The sequence below is a fragment of the Aythya marila genome, assembly GCF_965140915.1.
Source record: "Aythya marila genome assembly, chromosome: 1".
Lineage (NCBI taxonomy): Eukaryota > Metazoa > Chordata > Aves > Anseriformes > Anatidae > Aythya > Aythya marila.
This window is the reverse complement of record NC_139042.1, coordinates 3,449,853-3,462,919: the sequence shown is the minus strand read 5'-3', so window position 1 is coordinate 3,462,919 and position 13,067 is coordinate 3,449,853. Positions and strand designations below refer to the sequence as shown.

General features: G+C 41.7%; 1 protein-coding gene across 1 annotated transcript; it reads right to left on the bottom strand.

Moving 5' to 3' along the window:
* Window positions 1–744: 744 nt before the first annotated feature.
* Window positions 745–12,447, bottom strand: AQP11 (aquaporin 11). The gene is made up of 4 exons (XM_082776147.1): window positions 12,311–12,447; window positions 11,324–11,997; window positions 6,071–6,187; window positions 745–1,427 (listed from the first exon to the last, which is right to left on the bottom strand). The coding sequence occupies exons 2-4, from the start codon at window positions 11,916–11,918 to the stop codon at window positions 1,378–1,380; spliced, it is 762 nt and encodes a 253-aa protein (XP_082632273.1). The 5' UTR covers window positions 11,919–11,997; window positions 12,311–12,447; the 3' UTR covers window positions 745–1,377.
* Between the last annotated feature and the right edge of the window lie 620 nt (window positions 12,448–13,067).

Genomic DNA, 13,067 nt, shown 5'->3' with positions numbered 1-13,067 from the left:
TCCTTCCGCGAGCCAACTCGCACCAGGATCAGAGTGCTGCTGAATGATGATAACCCAGCAGTTCTATTTCTCTTTGGGGTATTAGTATTTTTTTTAAGTGACTGAACACAGTTAATATATTAATAGTTTTATATGAAAAACATGTCCAAACAGTGATTTCATTTCACAGTATAATCTAAACATGCCTTAGAAATTAAAATGAGGAAAAAAAAAGTAGTAGGAAATGAGGAAAAAAAGTAGTAGCAAGAAGTAGGAAATGAAACTATTTCCCAAGCTCTTGCAAAAAGCACAGTGACAATAGCAGCCATCACAATTTTAGTGCAAAAAGCTTGTTTGACTCTTCCTGTACCTCTTTGAATAGGATCAGCAACGGGAACAAAGTTTGAACAAACAAAAAACCAATGAGTAGAGAGGGGTCTAGTACTGGAATTTTTATATAACTTGTTAGCCATCTTGCTTTTCAAATCTAGTGAAGTGAAAAACTGAATTTAATGAAGAAAAATATCTGATAGGAGTTGCATAAAATCACCTATGCATCACCTTCCATGTGATTTACCCCTCTTTACTGTGTCTGTTCTACTGTGTGCAGAAGACTGCAAGCTGGGATAAAGTTGTGGTTTTTTTTTCTCCCCTCTATAATCACTTTTACCTGCGTGTCTACTGCATTGTTACAGTACTTCATTAACACTCTTCTCAAACAAAATCATTATTCAATAAACTACAGGGAGAGGACAGGGCAAAGCCTTCCTGAAATAAAGAGGGGTTACTTACCTGCGCTTGGGTATTAGTAAAACACTGCTGGTCCTACAGGTTTTTACTTTTGGTGTAGGTTACCTCTAGAAAAAAGCTGTGGAGATTCTTCTAGGGAGTAGAAAAGCAAGCAGCCAGCCTCTCTTCCTCTCAGAGGTACGTGTATGGCAAGCAGGATTACGTTGAGATCAATATAAGAATGAAATCTTCAGCTTCATTTTCACAGGAGCCGTTTATGGGAAGAATCCAGTAAAATCAAATCCTGAAAGGACCGGGTGTTTATCTAAACTTAGTTTTATATGCCACTGTAATTAAGGTCAGCGAATGGCACTTACGGCTAAAGTGACAAAGTTGCAGTGTTCTAACAGTCCTTCACATTCGTATGGCTTAACAGAAACTGTTGGCAGGTACTCTCAGCATCCTGATAGGCTATTACAAAGTAAGTTTTTGAATACAAAGCTTTAAGTGAAATATTCCAAAACATGAAATCTGAAAATACAATTGACAGGTGGTGTGTAAGCTGATTTCAGCATCTTTCTGTAAGATTCATTTCTGCAGGTGGCTGTAATTTAACTTTCTTGAAACTATTTTTTTGAAGTAGTTTTGCTAAAATTCAGAAGTCGGCGTCTAAGGGTATCCGAGGAAGGATTTCCATACAAAAGCCACAAGTATCGTACCTGAAAAGACAAAATATAAAAAGAACATTTATTTAAATGTATTTTGAGAAGGACACAATTCTCCAGCATCAGTTGAAAATAAATGTTATGTTAAAGTATTTGTCAAGTTACATCAGCAGGGGTTGCAGCAGCATGGAATTTCCTGTTGAAAGGGCAGAGCCAGCCAGTATTTTTGGGAAACACAAACTTTTTCACAAAGAAACCTTCAGTGAACCATGCAAGTGATTCTTATGAGCTGATAATGAAGTGTTTCTTTGGATACTGAAGGTTTTATTTCTGGTGCTTATAAGCCAAAGACAGCAGACTTGACCAGCTGAAGCTGATGGGGGCACCTTCTGTTTTGCTATCAAGAAGGACATACAGGTGATGGTGACCAAACCTTAATTCCTCAGTAGGTGGGATAAGGCTGAGTTGGGTAGCATTGTCTGTTCCACCAACCATAACTGTGCTGGCATTACAGATGGCTTTAAGATAGTGGGTTTTGTTTTTTAAGGTCATTATAATATTAGAGGTTATTCTAAAGCAAAAAAAAAAAAGAAGGTAGTTAGCGATTATAGGTTCTTCACAAGAAGGACATTGAAATACAAAAAAAATTGGATTAAGAACTTTTTTCCCCCTCTTCTTGAAAAAACAACATATTCTGTTTCAGAAAGGAAGATGACACTGTTACTCTTGTGTTACTCTATTTACTGCCTCTTTTCCAAAACTTTACTGTTTTACACACAGGTCTGGGAGCAAGCTTTGCTTGGGAAAAATGAGGAAAAAAAAGACATTGAGCCTTTTTCATGCCATCCATCATTACATTTTCACAGGTGGAGGCTTTCTGTCAAAATTCCCAGACTAACTGCACGACAGATTGTTCCTGCATGTGAGAATGTTACTGAGCTCTCAGCAAGCTTTTGGAAAAATCAGCTTTTCCGAGGATATTTCTCCCTTTGGGGCAGCTTCCCAGGGAATTCTCCTTCCCCATTCCCTAACTAAGCAGAACTTTGGTCTGAAGTCCAAAGTCCTCTGCTGTTTACTCTTCTAAGTCTTCCACTGAACTACTGTAAGGACTACAGCCCAAGAGGCCACATTTACCACCGGTTCTTCCCTGTTTGGGAGCAAGTCTTCGAAGTCCCCAAGATGCTGATCACTTCACTGCAAATGGACTTGCAGTTCTTGTTTCTTTACTAAGCTGTATCTTAAGCGTACTTGTCATTTATTACATACTGAACCTGATGGAAACCTGAATATCCTCCCCTCTGAGCAGAAAGGTGACAGTTTCACCTGTAGCCTCCTCCCTTTACATCTGCTGCTAAGTGACTTTTGTGGCATTTGTTTGCTAACCTGATGGTGAAAAAAAAATTTCTTCAAAGGAACAACAGCAATCTTTCTGGCAACACCCATCCAAAGCAACAGTCATTGAGTCTCCTTTCGTAGTGTCAGTAACTTGGCAGGATAAGCTGGCGCCTGTCCAGCTAAGAGAGATTTGTTTTACTGCTCTCACATCCAATATATTGCCACCAACTCTTCCACTCGTAGCTGCCATCTCCCTGGTACTGAAAGAGAAGCATTAGCTCTGTCACGGTCATTACTAATGGTGTGATTGTGCCTGGACAAGTGACATGAATTCCTTTGGCAGTGAAACAGAAACCGTCTTTGTCCCACCTGTACTCACTGCCTCTGTGCTCACAAGAATTTGGGACTGCCTAAGCTAAGCCATAAACACTCGCTGACACCTCTATTCATTTCAGGAATCAGCTGTTTTAATGTTACTGAAGAATCACCTGCAACGAAACTTCAGTGAAAACATTTTGAAAAATGAGTTCTTAACTACAGTTCCAAGATTACATTCACAAATGGCTGTAAGACACTAGAAAACTCGCTTATCCTAACAGGAAACTTCTATATCCTCCTCCTCTTGTGAAGACGATAATCAATCTTCCTCTTGTTCCCACAGTACTTTCTAAAAAAACTGTTAAAGTGATGGTTAAGAACTGACTTACAGCTAGATCAGGGAATCAATCCATTAACACTGAATAGCCTCAGTTTCCTGGTCCTCACAGTATTTGCTGTGCCCATAAATGAGATCGTATCATACGTGGCACAGGCAATCTGAAGTTTCGTGGTATGCTGGTCCATGCTGCTTCTGCACATGGTAGTTATTATACCACATCACAAAAACCCCTAAGTAATAGTCCTACAAGAATTTCCCCAAACAAGAACAAAGTAATTTAACCATCCAAGATGCTGATGCTGGGAAAATGAGACACAAATTAGTGTATCGCTATGACTCTGTGGGTTTCTAGAAGTCTGGAAGTATTTCTACTGCCACATGGATTCTGAAAGCAGTCTTTACAACTACATTTAAAATAACCTTTCCCTCATCATCTGCTTATGTATTAGAGGTTGTTCTCATGAGAATTTTCTTATCATCACAGCAGGCCATTTTCTTCATAATTCAGTCCGCTTTTGGAAGAATTTCTGTTATTTTCAGAAAAATGTCATTTCATGTTAGATTAAATTTCTCACGTTGAACATTTCATGTTAGATTTGTAGATCTGCACTCACATATTCATTGATTCAGTTTTCAAATAGTCTCAGCTCCCCTATTCTTCCACCTCAGGCACCTTAAAATTCTCGGTTTATAATAAAACAAGGTCTATGTATTCATGAAGTTCCCTTGCTTTATGAGATATTCATGTTACCAATAGCCTACTCTGCCCTGCAGCTGATGCACAGGCCTGACATCTGTAATGAAATGTTTGGCTACAGTAGTGCCACTGTGCAAAAAATGATCTGCCTCCAGCGTTCACATCTTCACAACTACTTGGTCTGAAGTTCCTGGTAAAATATAAAAAGTGTTTCATATATTCTGTATGTATTGCCTTTATGTTGACCAATGATAAACTGTTGTTTATCTTCATAATTTTTCATCTTCATAGAAATGTAACATTATTCCCCAACCACATCCTAAATTCCTTGACTCATGGTTCTGTTTGAATTACCATCTGTTGATTTTCTTACTCAAGCTGAGATCACCTGAAGGCTTTCTGCAAAGCAGCTCTGGAGGATGTGTCTCGCTAATTAAGTAGAACACGGTGTTTCAGAATTTCTCCTGTTTCTTTAGATCACTTGTGAAAATAGTAAAGGTCACGTACTGAGAAGCCAGACAATCTCAAGGTGGATATCAGACTGAAATAAGGTAAAGTAACAGAAAGCTAAACTTCAATTCTGAGGAATATCCTACGTTTGATTAGGAACTGGGTGATGCCCATAAGCTTTACCTAAAACATTTCATTAGCTATTAACTGGAACAGCACACATTAGTCATCCATTAGTACTCCATTTAGTCGTCATGTTTGGATATGTAATTTAACAAAATTTACAAGCTTTAACAACAAAAAAAAATAGTTTTAACTGAAATTCGTTCTCCATTTTTGACTGACCAAAAGCCACTTCTGGTAGAAAATGCATGAAGAAGGAAAAAAATAGTTATTTACTCTTACCAAGGAGCTGTTTCCTGTGCATGTTTCACGGACTCACCTTGTTTCCAATACCACTGTCGTGCCTTCTAATAGGATTAAGTCATGAAAGAACTCGGGATTAGCTGACTGTCTCTTTATATATAACAGAAGGCTAAAGATTTGGTAGGAGTAACTGTAAACAATCAATGGCACGAAGTGTTTTCGTCTGTACCAGATGAACCAGAATTCAAATTAGAAAAATTCCAGTTATTCACATGTGTGTTCCTTATTCCTGAACTAAGAATAGATCGTTTCCTACAGTGACTGGGAGAAAAACATGGAATGGAAACTGCAAAGTTTGGACACTATGGTGATGAAAAAGGTGATATTATAGTAGTAATAACTGAGCATATTGTTCTAATACCAGATTATTATTTTTTAAAATAAAAATATACATATTTTTTAATTTAGTCATCCCCATATTCTTGTATATTGTCACAAAACAAGATAGAAACAGCATGCTAAACAACTTGTTTCTCTTTGAAATTTATCAGGCTAATGTTTACTTTCAGGTAGCCTCTTCTCCTTTTTAACACTCTGCTGTAATCTACAAGTTGGCCCTTGGTCAGTGCAGCACATCTCAAGCTGGGTTTTAATACTAAGGCATAAAATCTGAAACAACAGGCAGCTCCAAAAGGATCGTGTTCCAGAGTAAACAACTGTTGGTCCATAACTAACTAGTTAACCCTACCTATTTTCCATTTAGCATTGTGCAGTCCTGTCCCTTGCTACATTATACCACTCAAAGCATCCCAGAAGTACTTAAGACTTTGACCATGACACATAAACTAAGCAGTTATATCCTAACGTGGTTGTTTCTTTAAACTGATCAAAACACTATATATTATTTTGAGCATAAAACTGGTGTTTAAACCTCAGTATTAAATGCTCGATTCACAAAACTAACTGTTATGGGTGCTCCACATAAAGCATGAACTAAGTTCAAAATACACAGCCTGCATTTGCAGAAGGAAGCCCTGACTCTGAATGACTTCTACGCATATGTTACAATTCAGTGTCTTCTGTTTAAACCAGAAGACAAGTAAACTATCAAATAAAGAATATCTGCTTCTTGATTTTTGAACTACGTGCAAAGTAACATTTTCTTAAACACATAAAATATTAAGAACTTACCTAAGGATGGTGCTATCCAATAGACTAGTGAATAAATCAAAAAATTGTCATAGAAACATTTTGGATGTAATGAAAAAGCCAATGCTGGGTTAAATATTGCTCCTGTGAGATTTCCACCTGAAACAAAATATAAACAGTATGAAATTAAACCATCTTGCTTAATACCTACTTCAAATGCAATACTGAAACACACCTACACACCACTGCAAGAAACACTTACCCTGCAATAAAATGCATTTGCAGAAACCACTTGAACAGATGAACAGTTCTGCACAGCTTTTTTTCTTTTTTAAACAGATGACACACGATTAACTTATTAACAGTTTCCTAAAATGTATTTTAAAATACCCAAAGTATAGGCTACAGCTGCCTTTATCTCTTTATCACAAATATTGTGTGAAGATATGGGTTTGGTTCATGTTAAATGTTTCTGTTGACATAACTATAATCTGTCTTGCATCACAGTTTTAGGGCAGAAATTACACAAATGTCAGCAAACAAATACTGAGCTTTTATTAAAACCTCTTGTCTCTTGTAACATATATGCAAGATAATCAAGAAAACTGCCAAGTGCTGTTCTTGCTAAGCTGACTTGTATATTTTTGAACAGAACACTGTTATCACATTGATTTATTGAACTCTAGGGTTATCTCAGGGCAATAACAGGGGAAAAGCCTTCACATTCATTCTATGTTATTTGAAGAAAATAAAAGCAAACCCCTCTCATTCTCTTTAAAGAAGTTTAAAGCAGCTGAACATCTTTCCTTCCCTCTGGCTTTAGATGTAAATGAACTTGCCTCAACATTTTCTAAATGAGATCCAAACATATTACATTGTGGGGACTAAGTTACAATTACCCTGAGACAAGCTGGGAGGTAAGTGTTTTTAATTCTGGTATGATTTGGTCCCCTCATTGCAACCCTGCTGAAAAAGCACTGCTCGTTAAAAAGCTCTCTATTTGGTATTATTATTTACTAGCTGCCCCATATTTGTTCTATCTATTAATTTACTCCTGTATCGTAGTGTGTAATTGTATCTATTCAGTTTCTTAAAACATATTTGTGATTTTCCTAGGCCAAATAAGCTGGCATGAGCTTTGACCTTGCCCTTTGTACACACACCATGCTGCTGTAATCCTCGTTTGTCATGAATGCAATCATTTACCAGAAGTTTTAGTAAGGTCTTTCTCCTTCTCTTCTGTATTTCTCTCTATATATACTCCTCCCCATTTCTTTTACCACTATTGCAGCTTGGAAAGGTTTTAATCCTTGCTGACCGATTCAGTTTACTCTGATTTGACAACAGCAACTCCTACTTACTGTGAAGTCTTACTTTGCACATTGACACATGAACAAATTCCACCGTGGCCTGGAAGGCCATCTAACATAATTTACTTTACTTTAATCTGTTTACAGACTCACAGCTCCTGCTTTTGTATCCACAAACACACATTTAAGAGCAGAATTTCACTCTCAAGAGGCAGATGCTGTTTCAGAATAGATATTAAACATAATATCTAGTTTTAACTGTTACTTCTTCAGTACTAGGAACTGCTGGAATATAAACCACAGGACAGGGGCACTTGTATTATCATGTTTAAAAATATTTGTTAGATTAAAATGTCCTTTGGTAGCACACCACATTTAAAACATGAAAGAATGGTAAAGCGTGATAGGAAACACAAAGCTGCACCTCAGAGTCTGTGTACTAGAAAGGATAAATCATTTGATGGCAAAAAGTAGTGTAGGATCTTTGATACTGCACACATGAAAACCCAAAAATGTGAGGTAGTGAGTGCTCTGCACAACGACTGAGAAAGTAATTTTAACTTCTAAGATTACTAAAAGCAAGAAAACAAAATTAGGGAGAAATGTAGAATTAAAAATACGCTCATCCTTTTTTCCTCAGTATGTTAGGCTCTGAAATATCTTACCGGTTTTATTCAACTCACTGTAATATTGCCTGTAAATAAAAAGCTCTCAAAAGGTGGATTTTTTTCTTCCCCTAATAAATATTTTCCCAAAGGAAATATCTGAATGTTCTTCACCAGCATATATATGGTCTGCATCTTCAGCTTCTGAATAATTCCTTTAATATTTATAGGCACAACCTTTTATCTTTCTCATTTTTTTGTAGAAGAAACAAAATGAATGCAGTATCGGAGGTTTTGGTTCTTTTTCTTTCGTACAATATCTGCTATTATAAAAATTTGGCCAGTGTAAGATAGAACATAAAAAAAATCTGAGTGTTTTTACCTGAAAAAGTTAAAAGAAATGTTAAAGGAACAGCCTGTAATTTTGAAAATACTTACTATATAACTTGACGTTTTTTGTTGAAATAAGTTGCATGCTTTACCTAAGTAACTTTCATGGGCACACAGAGTGACCTAACAACACTTACTTTTTTTCCATCAATCTAACTCAGTCAACTGTAAAAAAAGACCATTTTAATGGTTTTTAGCCCTGCACATGTATCAACAAATGTAGATGGGTATAAGCCACAGAGATATGGCTAGCCGTTAACATTCCATCCAAACCAAATTTAATGCGAGTATGAGATACTCCTTAGTGTCCCTTTTTAGGGATCATTTAGGATCATTCCTCTTTGGGATATAGCTTTTAAACATGCAGTTGAAGATAACTGATGTGCTGAAATGTGATATACTGTGTTTGAGATGTATTTTCTAACATTTCTGATTCATTCACAACTGTAATAAACGCAGGTCCTGGAGGCACAATCAGTGTGCAAAGGAACCACGAGCATGGATTTTATTTTCTAACTGAATGCATCTTTCAGAGTTCCTAGCCAAAACACTGGATCTTTCAAATTAAAGATTGAAATAGCGTTATTCACACAATATTATAACTGTTTGATACTTCTGTTGGGTAAAGTAGGGGTGTTACCAGTTTCCCTAAATCTGGTGCTCATCCTTTGGTGCTGGGTGAGCAAGAAAGATCCATCTCTTTTACAGAAGTGCTCAAATTCTTCACAAAGAGTTAACGAAGAGGTGCAGAGGATTTCCTGAGAATGATTAGCCCAGCTACATTAGGATCTGCCTGTCTTTAAACCCTGTGCACCAGCACTTGGCCACTACCGTAACAACCAGTTTGGAAGGTGTTCAATTTTCCTTCTGTGTGGTCAAAGCACTCTTCTCAGCACAGAAAAGCAACGCTTCTCTCAGCACTCTGGGGTGAATGTTTCATTCCATGATGGTAAGGATCTGTTCCAAGCCTCTCACCCCATCACAGAAAGGTGTTCACAGCAGCAGCCTGCTCCCACACCTGGTGGGATACCTCAGGGGCAGGAATCTTGGCTCTTACGCCCTCTGCTACTTAAAGATGCTTCAACCCTACCTTAGGAGCGCACAGTAACTAGCAGGCTTGCTCCTGCTGCAGGGGCAGGATGGCATTCTCACCTTTTCTTTGTGACCCGAGCATACACCAAGGAGTGCAAACCCTAGGAAGTGTGGAGCAGGGTGAACAAGAAAGAATTAGTACATTTTCCACTAAGGAGAGGATAAAACTAGGTTCCAGATCTGCTCCCTGGAACACTTTTTTTTTTTTTTTTAAATAGCCTTGATTTTTGATTCAGGTATAGTGGAAAGAAATGTGATTCTGTGATTCTGTGAAAAACATCCAGGTTGCACAAGGCGTTCTGCACACGATACAGCACAAACTGCCTGGGAAACAGGCCTGGGCACTGCAGGTTTGATATTTCCTAGAAATACACACAGACTGACTGCTCTGGATAGTCACAAGTCCAAGTTTACGACAAGAAGCCAACTTGGTAGGCAGCTTTCTCCTGCTAGAAAGAGATGGCTCGGCCAGGAGCACTGGGCATGAATTCCCTGCATGAACTAGCTGAGGGAAAAGCAGCATGACACGTATTATTTTACAGGAATATGGGCTAAGCAGCAAAGGAATGTTAAGAAATCAGTAATCCAAGTTTTCTGGCTTGTAGGAGAGGTGCTATAATCTTTGGCTACACTTTTACCAACCCGTTCAGAAATAACACCTGGTGTGCCAAAACGCAGCGACACCTCGCTTCTGCCTTCAAAGATTAATTTGAGAAAGTGGTTCAAATCGCTAATTATCAAAATTATCCACGGAGTAAAATCTTTCTGCTATTATGATTTCAGCTAAATGTAATGAGCGAGGCTTTTTTCGTTAATGCATCTGAAAATTTGGCTCTATTTTCATCCTGCTGTGTTAGGGAGCATAATTCACCTCAGCCTTTTGGACAAGAGCTCAGTACCACTGCGGATACCTGCAGCTACGGCAGCGATCTCCTCTCAGAAATCATTCCCTGGATGATTTGCTCTGTGGGGGAAGCTGCAGCTCGAGCTGGGGCAAGCAGCTCCGTGACCACCTCTCCCTCAGCTCCCTGCACCCTGAAGTACAGAGGCTCCTTCCCAGGACAAGCTGCTCCCTGCCAAGCAGCCCTCAAGTGACAAAACTCTCACCTCGCTGGCAAGCACAAGGAGCACGAGGAGCCAGCACAAACATTCACGCTGCCTCTCTGCAGCTCTTCCTTCCCAGCCACCCAGGGAGGCTGTGCAGGTGACTGTCCCAGCTCTGGGAGGCCAGAGGTGACCCAGAGGCAAAAGCAAGGACAGGGCAACAAGGAGGATTACAGAGACACGAGATCTGGAGGTGCCCTGATATAAAAAGCACCTTTTTTTTAAAAAAAAACAAACGTGGTTTCACAAGTACTTCGAATCATGCGACACTATTTGCTCATCCTGCATGCATTCCATAAATATCCCTCCCTGCTTCTGACGTCCAGATTTAAGTTAACCAGAATAAACTGCACTGATATGCATTATGCATTTAAATGCAGAACATCCATCCCGCAGGTCTGCACAATCAGGGATTTTCTCCTGATGCAGGCAGCCCTGCTGCCTCACAACGCCTCTCGGAAATCACTTTGTGGCACACACTGCATGAAATCTCGCACTCTGTATCAAATTGCATTATGAAACAATCCTTCACCGAGCTATTTTCAAAGTGATCCGGTGTCTCTTAACCACATTCACTTGTAGATTTAACGTTGCTTTGAATGCACAGCTCACTTCATTCTTAACGCCACACCTGCAGGAGAATCTAACCAGGCAAACTTTGTATGAACTCCAAATGAACTCTGCGTTTGTAGGATCAAATACTTTTCTACGAGGCTTTTTAAATAAAAATAATTTTGCTTCTCACAATTTTTAAGTTACAACTCGATTGCAGTAACGGAGAAAAAAGGACTGACCTGCATACACGAGCATGGTGATGAGAAGAGCGATCAAATGGACTCGGTAGCTGGGCTTAACAGCCTCCACTTGCAGGATGGTCAGCTGGAAAACGACCGAGAAGAGCAGTTCTATGCAGAAAGCCTGCACCTCTGTGGTCTGCATGGGGTTGCTGCAGCCCTGCGAGAGCGCTCCAGGATGTGCCTCTGCAATCCCCAGCCTCCAGACGAAGTGCATAAAAACTCTGGCGAGCGCGGCGGCCACGAACTGAGCCCCGATCTTCAGCCCACCCGCCCTGAGCGACGTCCCACCACCCCAGAGGGGCTGCAAGACGCCGCAGGGGTTGCATGTGCTGCCGGTCAGCGTCGAGCTGTGCAGGACGGTGAAACCGTAGGTGAGCGTGAGTGCTGTGTGAGGCTTGGGCTCCACGTTGCCGAGCAGGCAAAGCTCGTTCGTGCACGCACACACCTGGAAGGTGCTGAAAGCCTCCAAGAGGAAGGAGCAGAGGTGTGGGTGGGCGTGCAGGCGGCGGCGAACCAGGCTCCTGCACAATCCCACCGCCGCCACGACGCCTGCCATCAGCAGCAGCGACGGCCAGATGCCACCGATGGCCATGGCGAGACGGAGAGGAGACTTTCACAGGGCAGCAGGACTCGGAAGGGAAGCGCTGGCTCCGCTCCAGCCCCACCAAAACCTACGAGGAGAAAAAAGAAAGAGGGAAAGAGAGGGCAGATGGAAGCGCTCAGCCCCTGAAGGAAGAAAAGCTGCTTCTTTTTCAACCTGCCCACAGCCTGCCAGGTGGCAGGTTCCCCCTCAGCCTGACAGGGGTGCAGGCTGAGGGGGGTGCTGGCTCTGGAAGCCCTGTCCCCTCGGTCCCTGAGGAGGGCAGGAGCCCCCCTTGGGCCTGCGGGGCCCCCTCAAGCGAGGCGGGACAGGGGGAGCATGAGGACGAGCAGGGGCAAACCCCTCTCTACCACCCCGAAGGAAAAAAATACCGAGCTCATTACCCCTTCTCAGCCCTTGACCGGTTTAGGGAGAGCGCGAAGAGGCGCAAAACGGTTAAAAAAAAAAACACAAATAAATAAATTAAAAAGATCCCTTCCCACACGGCGCGGCGAGGACCGGCGGCGCCCGCTGCCCTCGCCTCACGGCCGCCGGCGGCGGCACTGCGCATGCGCAGCGAGCCACGCTGCGCGGGGGGGGGCGGGGGGGTAAAAGGGGAGGGGGGCGCGTGCGGGACGCGTTCCCGCGCGCGGGCTGCGGCTGAGGGGAGCTGAGGGGGGCGCCGGGCTCGGTCGTGGCCCTGGTCCCTTCTTGTCGCTTTTCCCTCATGTACGAGTGTTCCCGGCGAGACTTGTCCCCCCTCGGTGTTTGGAATAAAGGAAAATAAAAAATGAAATGTGTCTGGTGGTCGCTGGGGAGGGAGCGGGGGGGTTGAGTGAGGGGTGTTAAGGGCTGGTGGTGGTCTCTGGTAGGGTGGGGGGTTAATGTGGTTTCACATATCCCTGGGACTTGTGTGTGAGCTGCAGGTGTGTGTGTGGCAGGTGTGTTAAAATAACAGTCATTAAGGTTGGAAAAGATCTCCAGGATCATCTGGTCCAACCTTCCCACCACCACCACCATCACCCACCAAGCCCTGTCCCCAAGCACCACGTCCAACCTCTCCTTGAACACCCCCAGGGACGGGGACTCCCCCACCTCCCTGGGCAACCCGTCCCAAGGCCTGACCGCTCTTGCTGAGCAGAAATGTCTCCTCATTTCCAA